At 56.1% G+C, this 14,784-nt stretch overlaps 1 protein-coding gene across 1 annotated transcript in view; it reads right to left on the bottom strand.

The window, feature by feature from the left end:
• PRSS12 (serine protease 12) overlaps positions 1 to 14,784 on the bottom strand; it is a 68,326-nt gene that overhangs the window by 27,227 nt on the left and 26,315 nt on the right. The window contains exons 5-7 of the mRNA XM_036303271.1: positions 6,773 to 6,951; positions 4,748 to 4,889; positions 1,260 to 1,456 (exon numbers count right to left, since the gene is read on the bottom strand). Of these exons, the coding sequence (XP_036159164.1) occupies positions 1,260 to 1,456; positions 4,748 to 4,889; positions 6,773 to 6,951 (518 nt within the window). The remainder of the gene's footprint in view (positions 1 to 1,259; positions 1,457 to 4,747; positions 4,890 to 6,772; positions 6,952 to 14,784) is intronic.

Genomic DNA, 14,784 nt, shown 5'->3' with positions numbered 1-14,784 from the left:
CACCCCCCCCCCCCCCCACTGGGGATCAAGCTGAAACCCAGGCATGTGCCCTTGGCCGGAATCGAACCTGGGACCCTTCAGTCCGCAGGCTGACGCTCTATCCACTGAGCCAAGTCAACTTGTTTTTAATATCAGCTCTGAGTTGCTGGGCAATGGAGAGAGAGAAGGTACAACAAAAACTCTCCCTTTCGGCCTGATCTTTTGAAGCTGGGAGGCCACTGCTCAGCTCTGCAGTCCCAGCACCTGGAACGGCCAGCAGAGGGAGGGCAGGCGCCAGCTGCTAGGGAAGGAGGGAGGGAGGAAGAAAGGATTGAGGGAGGGAGGGAGGGAGGGAGACTGTAAAGGTGTGGCTCAGTGGTTGAGTGCCAACCTAGGAACCAGGAGGTCACGGTTTGATTCCTGGTCCGGGTACACACCCGGGTTGCGGGCTCGATCCCCAGTGTGAGGAGGCAGCTGAACCAGGCTTCTCTCTCATCATTGACGCTTCTATCTAACCCTTCCTCTCTGAAATCAATATAAATATATATATTTAAATAATAAAATAGTCGCGCCTGATTTTATTACCACTGACTCCCACTAGTAAATGGCAGGACACGCACTTGGAGCTTGTTATTTCGCGCCTGTCCGCTCACCTGAAACAGCCACGCTAAGACCTTCTAGGCATAAACAGACACGCAGGCCGGCGGCTGAGAGAGCGCCGAGCCTGGGAGACAGCAGCCCCCGTGCACAGGAGGGAGCGAGCGGGGAGCAGAGGAGAGAGACACCTGGAACATGGGCTCTGAGGGCGCAGGAGGGACAGGGGGGCCCCAGGATGGCACCGTTCGGTCCAACGAGGCAAAGCCGTGCACCTTGACCACCTACGCGCCCAGCACGGTGACCCAGGGACCACAGTCCCGCCGTTTCACAGCATGAAGCTTCAGCTCCCCGTCTCAGGGCAGGAGGACGCCCAGGGGCCGACGCAGCCCCCGGGTAAGAGTGAGCAGCGCTGGTCATCAGCGCTCTGTGACCCGGCAGGAGAGGGGGCGCGGCAGCTCGCTCCTCCCTCGCTCAGATGTCGTGGCCGCACACGTTTAGGAGGAGACTTGGCTCTGGGTAAAGGAACGTAACTGAGGAGCAGACATCTGACAGTGTTGGTGGGAAGACTCAGAAGATTGAAATGGAAATGACTGGCCATGAGACATGCAGGAGACAGTGAAAGGCTCAGATGAGGACCGTCCCCTGCGCCTGGGACAGATAGCGGCCAGCGGCTGTGTCCTCACCCAGAGACGGCCGGTGTCCCTCGCCGCGCGGGGCACAGACCACGCCCACGTCCTCGCGGTGGCTGCAGTCGTGGCGCCCCCACGGGGGCCGGGAGCACTGCAGGAGGCTGGTCTCCCGCCCGGAGCAGCTGACTTCGTCCAGCCAGATGGGCCCGGCGCTCTCCCCGAAGGGGCTGGCGGGGGCCTGCTTGCCGTACCTGCACAGCGAGACAGACACACGTGGGGGGCTTCGCCTGTCCTCCCCACCCCACGGAAGCCAGCAGCCGGCCAGGTGTCCTGACCAGAGGACACGGCTCCTGACAACTCCGCACAGAGCACTGTCCGCGCCTCACACGTGCCACCCTCGTGCGGGCGCTGGCTGGCGCGGTGCAGCTAACGGGCCACCACCTTTCCCCCTGCCCGTTCTTGGGTTCGGTCTGCCCTTTAACCCGCCAGCTGAGAGAACGCGGACCAAGAGCTAACCCTCGGGATCCTGGCCAGGCAGAGCACTGGGCCCGGAGCCGAGACCGCCGGCCCCACGTGGGCCTCTGACCAGCCTTCTGCGCTCCTGGGTCCCATCAGCTTTGCCGGCCTCTCTGGTCTCCTCTCCCCAAGAAGGAAAAGTGGGAGCAGCTCAGCGACTCCCGGCTCCGTGCCCATCAACATCTGGGCACTGGCCACGTTCCCTGAGGGCACTGACCACGTTCCCTGAGGGCACTGGCCATGTTCCCTGAGGGCACTGACCATGTTCCCTGAGGGCACTGACCATGTTCCCTGAGGGCACTGACCACGTTCCCTGAGGGCACAGGAACTTGATCTTTTAAGCTTTTATGGAGGACACTTGCGTCCCAGCTGACTGTACCTGCGACCCTGCACCACTGAGACCTGACGCTCTAATAGCCGCTCCTGCACTGGACCTGCAACTAGCTCCGCCTGCGCTCAGGCGCCTCCCGCAGCGCTTCCTCTCGCTCTGCTTCCTCTCGCTCTGCTTCCTCTCGCTCTGCTTCCTCTCGCTCTGCTTCCTCTCGCTCTGCTTCCTCTCGCTCTGCTTCCTCTCGCTCTGCTTCCTCTCGCTCTGCTTCCTCTCGCTCTGCTTCCTCTCGCTCTGCAAAGCGCCAGCAGCCGGAAGTCACCGGCTGAAGCTGGCCAAGTGCTCCCGGCCCCGAGTCCGTGTGATTAAACTCCCTCGCACAGGGACGGCCCCGAGTCCGTGTGATTAAACTCCCTCGCACAGGGACGGCCCCGAGTCCGTGTGATTAAACTCCCTCGCACAGGGACGGCCCCGAGTCCGTGTGATTAAACTCCCTCGCACAGGGACGGCCCTGAGTCCGTGTGATTAAACTCCCTCGCACAGGGACGGCCCCGAGTCCGTGTGATTAAACTCCCTCGCACAGGGACGGCCCTGAGTCCGTGTGATTAAACTCCCTCGCACAGGGACGGCCCCGAGTCCGTGTGATTAAACTCCCTCGCACAGGGACGTGGGCATTCTGTACCGAGAACACAAAGAACCCTCTCCGTGTGGCACGAGTCGCCCTCAGCCTCTCCCTGTGCACTCAGCCATCGCACGTGCTTAACAGGAACAGCATCGAACAAACTAAAAACATGAAACTCTTAATGACTCATTTAAGACCTCCTATCTGGCCGACTCGTCAAGGCTGGGCTAGGAAAGAAATGGGCCTAAGTCCCGTCTCACTGTCACTGCCCACAGACACCGCCCTCCCACCAAGTGCGCCCACCCGATCACCCCGTCCACAGCAGCCACACCACAGACCCGTGTACACAGAGAAGCCCGGCCCAACGCTGCTCAGACCCTGACCAGTTTTTCTCCCAACGATTCCCAGGCAAACTGCGGGTATACAGAACACACATGCCAATTCCAAGTCATCCAGAACTTTCACAAATACCAGTGAGAACATTTTAGAACGTTGTAGGTGCAAAAACCAAAAACCAAAACAACCTAAATGGATTTGTGAAACAAAATAAATAAAGTAAGGGGAGCCCTAGCTGGTTTTGCCCCATGGATAGAGTGTCGGCCTGCAGACTAAAAGGTCCGGGGTTCGATTCCGGTCAAGGGCACATGCCCATGTTGTGGGCTCGATCCCCAGTAGGGGGCGTGCAGGAGGCAGCGGATCAATGATTCTCATCATTGTTGTTTCTGCCTCTTCCTCTCTCCCTCTCTGAAATCAACAAGAATATATTTTTTAAGGAAATATGGAGAAAAAAATCAGTGTCACTTGTTTACCCTAATAAAGAAAAATATAAAATAGCAAATAGAAGTTTTTATGAATCTTTCTAAATCTATGAAAATGACAGATAGCCCTCAGTCTAACAAATCACCTTGGAGATGAAATGACATTTATTAAGTACTCTCATTCTTTAAATATGATTATTTATTTGGCTGGTATGTCATGCCCCTTGACCTAATAACTACAGCCATAGTGCCCACAAAAATATTGGGCAACAACATGTGTTGATAGTACGATGGCAGTATTTATAACAGAAAAAACTAACCTAAGTATGAAACAAATCGTGGCATACACATGCAGTGGAAACTATGCTGTCACTAAAAAGTATGCCTATGTAGTAAAATAGTGGTGAAAAGGTGGATGGAAAAAGCCCATGCCCGCTGCTAGAACGATTATAAAGTTACACATGCAAGTTATGCTGATGACCAGTAGCTGCACTGATATAGGAGTGGGAACATTATGGGCACTTTTGATTTTCTTCTTCAAACTTGCTAGTATTTTACATTACTTTCACAAATTAAAAAAATACGTATCCACCGTGGCCATGCCTGGCCTGAATGAAAGTATATTTTAAGTTTAATGCTTATTTGCAGTTAGCTCTGTCCTGAGCTGCAGTGAAACGATTTCGCCAGATTTCAGCATGACAGACGGGAACCTGGACAAGAGGACAGACGGGCTCCCATGAGCCCAGTGAGGCGCCGTCTGCGGGACTCCCGCCTCCTGCCCTGGAGTGCATTGTGGGGGGGCACCAAGCATGTCGCCCAAGTGTGACACCAGCTTTCACAGGGAGGTCGAGGGTCAGCTCCCAAGGCCACCTCATGACAAGGAGGCTGTTTTCTCGATGAAAGTGGGCACTGTCCTCGCATTCTGAGAAAGGGAATAAGGGAAGCCCAGAGCCCTGGTGCGGGCGCTCTGCCACGAGAGGCAGTGACGTCAGAGCTGGCAGCATCCGCGCAGGGGGCGCAGGTCACAGTGAGCACCCACAGCGCACGGCCGACTCGAACAGACACCACGGGACAGGAAGCCACCGCCTCTAAGCCACCATTCCAGGAAAGGCCGCGGCAGGGAGGTGAGGGAGACAAACAGCAAGACACGGCTATTTGTCAGCAGGGAAAATGTCCCTGTCTCTATATCCTGCTGCATGGACAGGCCCGGGGGGCAGGCCGGGGAGAGAACGTGCGTTCCTGGAGCGGGAGTTATGAGCAAGGACTTCAATCGGCTTAAACAGACGTGGCCGCGGGGCCGCGTGTCACCGGGCCTCACCTGAACCCCAGCTGCCGGCACACCACGTGCGCGTTCAGCTCCGTCCAGCCGTCGTCACAAACCGTCCCCCACTGCCCGCTGTGGTACACCTCCAGGCGGCCCTCGTGGCTGTCCTTCCCCCCTGCGAGTCTGAGGACGCCGTCTGTGAGGAGAAGGAGACACGAACATGAGCAAAACAATTCTCAGAAAAGAGCAAAACGACGTCTCATGTCACTAGAAGCATCGCCAGGCGCAGGTCTCTCTGACTCCAGGCCCCGAGGCCGCTGGGTGTCTCCAAGCACGACACACGCATCCCTGTCGTCCCTGCTCATCTGCGCTCGCGCTCTCCGAGCAGGGAAACATGCTGGTGTAATTCCGTGGTAGCTGTTCGGGTTTCTCTGAATTAAGTATTTGGGAAACGCCTGAGGCTTCAACCGCCTGAGGTCTGAGCAGTATTTGTCACGCAAACTTCAAAAGTAAGAAAACCAGTAACTTGGAAACAGTTCACAACTTTAGCTGCAAGGGGAAAAATTAAAACATGGAACCCGGGCATGACTGTGGCCGGAGAGGAGGCTCCTGGGGATGCACTGGCTGCCGCAGGCGCCGTGGGCCTCAGACCTGGCACAGGGCGCGCCTCCGGGCGCCTCCTCGTCACCCAGGTTTGAATTTGAACCTTATGAACTCAACGAGTGTTAATTCCCAGAGAACCCTGCAACTACGTTCTAAGCAGATTCACAACACGATAAATGTATCCCCAGAAAGTAGACTTAAAAGCCATTGCCACCCAAAATAATCCAAATACTGTCCCAAATGGAACATACTAATAATCTTGGGCAAAAGTCACACTTTTCATGAATCTCGGATCTTTTAAAGCACAAGCATGTCTCTTAGAAGGACCTAGTGTAACACTACAGTCCGCCCAGCGCTGCGGCCTCGCGGCCACACCACAGGCTGGCCGCGCGGACAGGCAGGCGCCCCGGCCCGGCCTCGGCAGAATGCTGTGCTCCTACTGTGCTCAGTAAACGTGTTGTTCTGCTGATGAAAACAACAGTATGCACAGACCTTGGTAATGAAAAACTGTAACTTCAGCACTTCGTAGGCCCTAAGGTTTTTTTTTTTTTAATTTCTTTTAAACACAGTTTAAAACCCCACATTTTCGAACTTTTTACTATAGACACAGTGGCTCTGTGATGACCTGACTTCCCTTGGTGTGCACGTCCCCTTTCTGCCCCCGGACGTGTAAGTGCGTGTGTGCGTGTGTGTGTGTGCATGTGTGTGTATGCGTGTACACATGCCTCAGCCCTCCAGCGCGCCCTTCTCCGGCACGTGGCGTGGCGGGTGGCAGCACTGTGGCCTGGCGCGGTCTGACAGTGGAGCACACCAACCAGGTGGCCCTGGTTGCTTTGACGGTGCTGGCTCAGGACCCCACCCTGCAGTTCCACCAGCTGCGAGCACATTCTGAGAGTCAATACAGGTTCAAAGAGGAATGGACTAGAGGTCTAATACCTAAAATGCGACATTTACCACTGCACGCGATTTTCATTATTGGGGACAACTAGTCTATAAGGAAACAAAATCATATTTTGCAACAAAATCATATATTCTGACCTAGCTTTACAGGACTGTATACCCTTTATTTTTTAAATATGTTTTTATTGATTTTTAGAGAGAGGGGAAGGAATTGGGAGAGATAAAAACATCGATGAGAAACATCATCAATCGGCTGCCTCCCGCACGCCCCCGACTGGGGATCAAGCCCACAACCCAGGCCTGTGCCCTGGACTGGGAATCGAACTGGTGACCTCTGGGCTCATGGGTCGATACTCAGCCACTGAGCCACACCAGCCGGGCAGCACTGTATACTCTCCCAGTGAAAACTCAGCAATGTCTTTAAGTAAGCGGATAGCATTTTAGCAGACCATTTCTGTTAGATTTTGTTGGGCGTGTTTACTTTTATGCTCAGTTAGTAAGACTACCTACACTGAGACAAAGCAAAGAGCAGCCCACAGGAGCTGGGCCGGAGCTGCCGGGGCCGGGGAAGCCTACCCGTCAGAGGGGTGCAGGACACCCCGGCGTCCTCTCCGTGGCCACAGTTGTGCTCGCCCCAGGAGCCCTTCGGACACTCCTCGATGGCCAGCTCGTTGCCGGTGCAGCGCACCTCGTCCAGCAGCACCGGGCCGGACCCCTCCCCGAAGTAGGCCCGCGTCCACGCTCTGGCGACGCCACTGGCAGGACAAGAAGTGCGTTAGACACGGAGGGTCTGACGTCCTGCGGCTCCTGGTGGAAGTTTAACGGGATGAGCCCACGCTTCCCTCGTCATCGCTCCGCAGTCGCCCACGCCCTCCCGCACCGTGGTCGCTGCTCTTTCCGTTCTTGGCCGTGACAAGTGCTCCCAAGGCCCTGGTCGTGCACAACGACCTCTCCTTTCAGAGGAAGGCACCTCGGTGTTGGCGCACAGGCCGTCCCGGGGAGAACCGCACCCCGGCTCCCCTCCCGGAGGACGACGTCCGCTTGTTTATTGGTTGTAAAATACACGTAACATAAACCTACCATTTCGAGCGTTTTTAAGTGTGCACTTCAGTGGCATTAACACATGCACACTGTGCAAGGTCACACCATCGTCTGCAGACCCTGCCAGCATCCCGCGCGGACTCCCACACCTCCGAGCAGCAGGGCTGGCCAGCGGCCCTGGGGGGAGTGCCATGGCCCCTCCTCCCGCTGACCCGGGCTGGGCGCGGCTGCAGCCCCGGCACTATCAGGGCCCTCAGCGGCCAAAGGAGCCGGAACTGCGAGGAGGAGGAGCCTGGGCCCAGGACTGCGGACCCGGACCCGGACCCGCCCTAGCGGTGCCCCTGTCCCTTCCTGAGAGAGAAAGAAGCTGGTTGCGGCCACTGCTGCTTTCAGCTCTTACAGCCAAACGCCTTCCTAAGGGAAACACCGCCTCACGCGGATCACTGTCTAACGTGCTTCTCCCCGGAGTGCCGCGGCCCGGGGACCGCTCGGCGGCCAGGCCTGCCGTCAGCACCAGGCGCGGCCAGGACACTGCACGCCCAGCTCCCCCCGGCCTCTCACTCCCAGACCAGAGCATCTCACTGCTGTTTACTGTTTAATGACGCTGCACCCACCCCATTATTTTAGCTGCCCTTTTCCCATAACATTACAACTACCTTGAGAATTTACAACCAAATACATTGAAAAAAAGCGCGCTAGTTACAATACCCCAGGAATGGTGAAGTCTCCCAGAGTAAATTTATGGTTAAAGAGAAACTTGTTTGACTCATTTCACTAGATACTATGGAAGTTTCTCGTAAGAGAACACGTCTGAAGTCATCTGAAAGTAAACCCTTTAGATGCCAGGAAAGCCAATTACTGCTTCCGCCGCCCGGCCTGGGTGCCCTGCAGATGGCGCCGCACGGGAAGGAAGGAATTCACAGGAGGCGGCGGAGGAAACCCTGACAAAAGGAGCGGCAGGTGGAGGAGGGTGTTTGGGCGGAGGTAACATTTTACAGCTAAGAGTCCGACACTGACGGCAGGCTGACGTCTGTCATACAGTGAACACCGAGAGTCCGCCCCAGCAAAGGTTGAAGGTGAGCATCTACCGCTAACTGGGCAGATTTCAAAGAGAAAAAGGGCATTTTCCTAACACAAGTGATCCTGTCAAAGCAACCTGATGTGGTGAGCGGATGTGTTTGCTTTGCTAAGGGACAGACAGTGACAGACAGGACGCCATCTCTAGTCTCCTGGACAGAAGCCACGAGCGCTCGGTTAGCGGGGCTTTTAAAGCCATGTGTTTGGTGGCTGCGATGTGGGTCTGTGTGCCACAGAAGAGAGCCACGGACATCACAGGCCCACGCTCACCGACCGGGCCGAAGCCGACGCTCCGGGCTGAGGCTGCAGAGCAAAGGCCGATGTGGGGACGGGCCTTCCGGTGCAAGGCTGGGCTCTGGCTGGGCTCCCCCCGCCACTTACAAAACTTTCCAGGCCCAAGAGGCTTCTTTTAAACACAGGGTGAGTAAACAAATAACTAAATAAACAAACACGGGGAGGCCCGCTCCTTCGCACGACTGTGAGGATGACCTGAAGCGGGGCCTCGGCCGGTGGTCCCGCCCGACGGGCACGTGAGCAGCGCCCCCCGCAGTTGGTGAGTGACACGCCTCCGGCTGAGCAAAGCGCCCACAATCCACTGGGCACCTGGCTCAGCAAACATCACAGTTTCCCTTCTCCCCACTCCGCCAAAGCTGCGCTGGAAGTGTCGCGGAGGGAGAATCCACTAAAATCCCAGCACGTCCAGGTTCACGTGGTAAATGCTTTCCTCATCTGTTTGGTTTAAAGCGACTTTACAATAACACGTCTGTGCAGTCACTGCAGCCTCTGAGGCGCGGGACAGGGCGGCGTTTTATTCTCGTTAGACGGGGCGGGCCTGAATGACCAGGGCGGACACGTCAGGTGCTCCCGCACGCACAGTGTTTCACAGAAGCCGCTGCCGTGGACACACAAAACTCAGGAAGCATGTATGTCCCCAGGAAGGTGCTTTTATACCAAAATGCCCTGCAATAGTGTCCATAAGGCTGTGGAGAAGTTACAGGGTTTTAAGAGTCAGAGTGGAAGAGCTCTCCCTTCCACAAGGAAACCTGCTCACGGCCACCATGCTGCAGGGGCAGCGGGCCTGTGACCCCCGCTGACCACCCCCCCCCTCGCCTCCTCCCCTGGTTGTGAGCTGCTCCCAGAACCCGGGGCGCGAGTAATTGGACGGCGTGGTTTCCATGTGCCATGCCCATGCGAGGCTGGGCCGGAGGACGGGGTGCCTGAGGCCCGCTCCTTCCTGCGGGAGGGCCCAGGGGGCAGAGAGGGCGCAAGGCAGCCGGGGAGAAGCGCACAGCCCGCTGCTCTGTGCTGGAGCGAGTGCTCGTCCGCCTTCTACCAATGGCTGGGGAAACTCAGACAAAGACCTGATTCGTGGCGCGTGAAAATCACGTGAAATCCACGCTCCACCGCGGGGACGCAAAGCTTCGCTGGAACAAGCCCGCGCACACCTCCTGGGCTCTGGGAGCTTGCACCCCCAGAGGCACGGCCGGCGGCAAAGCCCAGGACTATCTGCCCTTCCCAGGCCAGCCTGCTGCCTGCCCCGAGGGAAAGGACTAAGGCTGCAGACCTGCAGCCCTCAGAGCACACTGAAGGCAGGGGCGGGCAGGGGCGGGCAGGGGGCAGGGGCGGGCAGGGGCGGGCAGGGGCGGACAGGGGCGGGCAGGGGCGGGCAGGGGCGGGCAGGGGCGGGCAGGGACAGGCAGGGGCGGGCAGGGGGCAGGGGCGGGCAGGGGGCAGGGGCGGACAGGGGCGGGCAGGGGCGGGCAGGGGGCAGGGGCGGACAGGGGCGGGCAGGGCAGGGCCGAGGGGCGAGGCTGACGGAGGCCTACTTGGGCCAGGGGAGGCCAGACAGGAGAGCTCAGGAAAGGAGGTTAGCAGCCTGTGGGCCTTGGCCCTGGGACGGTGCTAGGAGAGGGAAGGATGTATGAAAACATTTTCAATGGGCACAGTCCACTGAGCCAGGATTCGGAGCTCTAAGAACACCAGGGGCCAATCTGGGAGGATATAGCATCTGATCCCAACCTCAACAGCAACAACAATAAATTCCAGGCTCAAAGATCCACGTGTGGGAAGAAAGACAGGAGGAGGGGAGGACCAGGGAGGGAGGACAAAGAGAAGGCAGCAGGCGGGTTAAGAAGTGCCTAGAATAAAAACACTTCCCATCACCTTGGGAGTAAGACCTCCTGAACAATATTAGAAACCCAAAAGTCGGAAAACTAAAAGTAAACTAAGAGTTAAATTGAACCGCATGCAGATTTAAACTTCTGTAGAGCAGGACTGCTGAAACACAGCGTATCTGGGGTGCTCTGTCCTAGTCAGAATCAGAAGGAAACTGACCATCTGGAGGAAATATTTCAACTATGTAACAGCAACCAAAGGGGAAAAAACAAACTCCTAGAAATTAATATTGTGATGAAAGACAAAATAACTGATACACCCCAAAAATGGGGCAATGGAGATGATCAAGCTGCTCCCACAAAAAGCAATGTCCATGGCCACGGACCATGTGGGGAAACGCACAGCCTTACAGTGGCCACATTAAAGCAATAGTAACGCACTCTTTCCTCTTCCATTTTTAGAGTTTAAAGACTCATATCATCTTCACACAAGATTTAGGCTAAAAGGTTATAAACTCAATTCTTTTTATCATCAAGCAAAAATAACAAACCCAACCCAGAATCACCCATTGTCTGAGAGTGACTCAGGACAGGCTGGGCAGAGCACAACGGACTGGGCAGAGCCCCAGAGATACACTGTATTCAACAGGCGGGCAGGGCACCTGGGATACACTGTATTCAACAGGCGGGCAAGCACCTGGGATACACTGTATTCAACAGGCTGGCAGAGCACCTGGGATACACTGTATTCAACAGGCTGGCAGAGCACCTGGGATACACTGTATTCAACAGGCGGGCAGAGCACCTGGGATACACTGTATTCAACAGGCGGGCAGAGCACCTGGGATACACTGTATTCAACAGGCTGGCAGGGCACCTGGGATACACTGTATTCAACAGGCGGGCAGAGCACCTGGGATACAGTGTATTCAACAGGCGGGCAGAGCCCCAGAGATACACTGTATTCAACAGGCGGGCAGAGCACCTGGGATACACTGTATTCAACAGGCTGGCAGAGCACCTGGGATACACTGTATTCAACAGGCGGGCAGAGCACCTGGGATACACTGTATTCAACAGGCTGGCAGGGCACCTGGGATACACTGTATTCAACAGGCGGGCAGAGCACCTGGGATACAATGTATTCAACAGGCGGGCAGAGCACCTGGGATACACTGTATTCAACAGGCGGGCAGAGCACCTGGGATACACTGTATTCAACAGGCGGGCAGAGCCCCAGAGATACACTGTATTCAACAGGCGGGCAGAGCACCTGGGATACACTGTATTCAACAGGCGGGCAGAGCACCTGGGATACAGTGTATTCAACAGGCGGGCAGAGCACCTGGGATACAGTGTATTCAACAGGCGGGCAGAGGCCCAGAGATACACTGTATTCAACAGGCTGGCAGAGCACCTGGGATACACTGTATTCAACAGGCGGGCAGAGCACCTGGGATACACTGTATTCAACAGGCGGGCAGAGCACCTGGGATACAGTGTATTCAACAGGCTGGCAGAGCACCTGGGATACACTGTATTCAACAGGCGGGCAGAGCACCTGGGATACAGTGTATTCAACAGGCGGGCAGAGCCCCAGAGATACACTGTATTCAACAGGCTGGCAGAGCACCTGGGATACACTGTATTCAACAGGCGGGCAGAGCACCTGGGATAAAGTGTATTCAACAGGCGGGCAGAGCACCTGGGATACAGTGTATTCAACAGGCTGGCAGAGCACCTGGTATACACTGTATTCAACCGGCGGGCAGAGCACCTGGGATACAGTGTATTCAACAGGCGGGCAGAGCACCTGGGATACAGTGTATTCAACAGGCGGGCAGAGCACCTGGGATACACTGTATTCAACAGGCGGGCAGAGCACCTGGGATACACTGTATTCAACAGGCTGGCAGAGCACCTGGGATACAGTGTATTCAACAGGCGGGCAGAGCACCTGGGATACAGTGTATTCAACAGGCGGGCAGAGCACCTGGGATACACTGTATTCAACAGGCGGGCAGAGCACCTGGGATACACTGTATTCAACAGGCGGGCAGGGCACCTGGGATACAGTGTATTCAACAGGCTGGCAGAGCACCTGGGATACACTGTATTCAACAGGCGGGCAGAGCACCTGGGATACAGTGTATTCAACAGGCGGGCAGAGCACCTGGGATACATTGTATTCAACAGGCGGGCAGAGCACCTGGGATACACTGTATTCAACAGGCGGGCAGAGCACCTGGGATACAGTGTATTCAACAGGCGGGCAGAGCACCTGGGATACAGTGTATTCAACAGGCGGGCAGGGCACCTGGGATACAGTGTATTCAACAGGCGGGCAGAGCACCTGGGATACACTGTATTCAACAGGCGGGCAGGGCACCTGGGATACAGTGTATTCAACAGGCTGGCAGAGCACCTGGGATACACTGTATTCAACAGGCAGGCAGAGCACCTGGGATACACTGTATTCAACAGTCGGGCAGAGCACCTGGGATACAGTGTATTCAACAGGCGGGCAGAGCACCTGGGATACACTGTATTCAACAGGCGGGCAGAGCACCTGGGATACAGTGTATTCAACAGGCGGGCAGAGCACCTGGGATACACTGTATTCAACAGGCGGGCAGAGCACCAGGGATACAGTGTATTCAACAGGCGGGCAGAGCACCTGGGATACACTGTATTCAACAGGCGGGCAGAGCACCTGGGATACAGTGTATTCAACAGGCTGGCAGAGCACCTGGGATACACTGTATTCAACAGGCGGGCAGAGCACCTGGGATACACTGTATTCAACAGTCGGGCAGAGCACCTGGGATACATTGTATTCAACAGGCGGGCAGAGCACCTGGGATACAGTGTATTCAACAGGCGGGAAGAGCACCTGGGATACAGTGTATTCAACAGGCGGGCAGAGCACCTGGGATACAGTGTATTCAACAGGCGGGCAGGGCACCTGGGATACACTGTATTCAACAGGCGGGCAGAGCACCTGGGATACACTGTATTCAACAGGCGGGCAGAGCACCTGGGATACAGTGTATTCAACAGGCGGGCAGAGCCCCAGAGATACACTGTATTCAACAGGCGGGCAGAGCACCTGGGATACACTGTATTCAACAGGCTGGCAGAGCACCTGGGATACACTGTATTCAACAGGCGGGCAGAGCACCTGGGATACACTGTATTCAACAGGCGGGCAGAGCACCTGGGATACACTGTATTCAACAGGCGGGCAGAGCACCTGGAATACACTGTATTCAACAGTCGGGCAGAGCACCTGGGATACACTGTATTCAACAGGCGGGCAGAGCACCTGGGATACACTGTATTCAACAGGCGGGCAGAGCACCTGGGATACACTGTATTCAACAGGCGGACAGGGCACCTGGGATACAGTGTATTCAACAGGCTGGCAGAGCACCTGGGATACACTGTATTCAACAGGCGGGCAGAGCACCTGGGATACACTGTATTCAACAGGCGGGCAGAGCACCTGGGATACACTGTATTCAACAGGCTGGCAGAGCACCGGGGATACAGTGTATTCAACAGGCGGGCAGAGCACCTGGGATACACTGTATTCAACAGTCGGGCAGAGCACCTGGGATACATTGTATTCAACAGGCGGGCAGAGCACCTGGGATACACTGTATTCAACAGGCGGGCAGAGCACCTGGGATACATTGTATTCAACAGGCGGGCAGGGCACCTGGGATACACTGTATTCAACAGGCGGGCAGAGCACCTGGGATACACTGTATTCAACAGGCGGGCAGTGCACCTGGGATACAGTGTATTCAACAGGCGGGCACAGCACCTGGGATACACTGTACTCAACAGGCGGGCAGGGCACCTGGGATACAGTGTATTCAACAGGCGGGCACAGCACCTGGGATACACTGTACTCAACAGGCGGGCAGGGCACCTGGGATACAGTGTATTCAACAGGCGGGCAGAGCACCTGGGATACAGTGTATTCAACAGGCGGGCAGGGCACCTGGGATACAGTGTATTCAACAGGCGGGCACAGCACCTGGGATACACTGTACTCAACAGGCGGGCAGGGCACCTGGGATACAGTGTATTCAACAGGCGGGCAGAGCACCTGGGATACACTGTATTCAACAGTCGGGCAGAGCACCTGGGATACATTGTATTCAACAGGCGGGCAGAGCACCTGGGATACAGTGTATTCAACAGGCGGGCAGCGCACCTGGGATACATTGTATTCAACAGGCGGGCAGCGCACCTGGGATACAGTGTATTCAACAGGCGGGCAGAGCACCTGGGATACATTGTATTCAACAGTCGGGCAGGGCACCTGGGATACAGTGTATTCAACAG

This window comes from Myotis myotis, unplaced genomic scaffold (genome assembly GCF_014108235.1).
Source record: "Myotis myotis isolate mMyoMyo1 unplaced genomic scaffold, mMyoMyo1.p scaffold_m19_p_36, whole genome shotgun sequence".
NCBI lineage: Eukaryota > Metazoa > Chordata > Mammalia > Chiroptera > Vespertilionidae > Myotis > Myotis myotis.
This window is presented reverse-complemented; position numbering and strand designations above follow the sequence as displayed.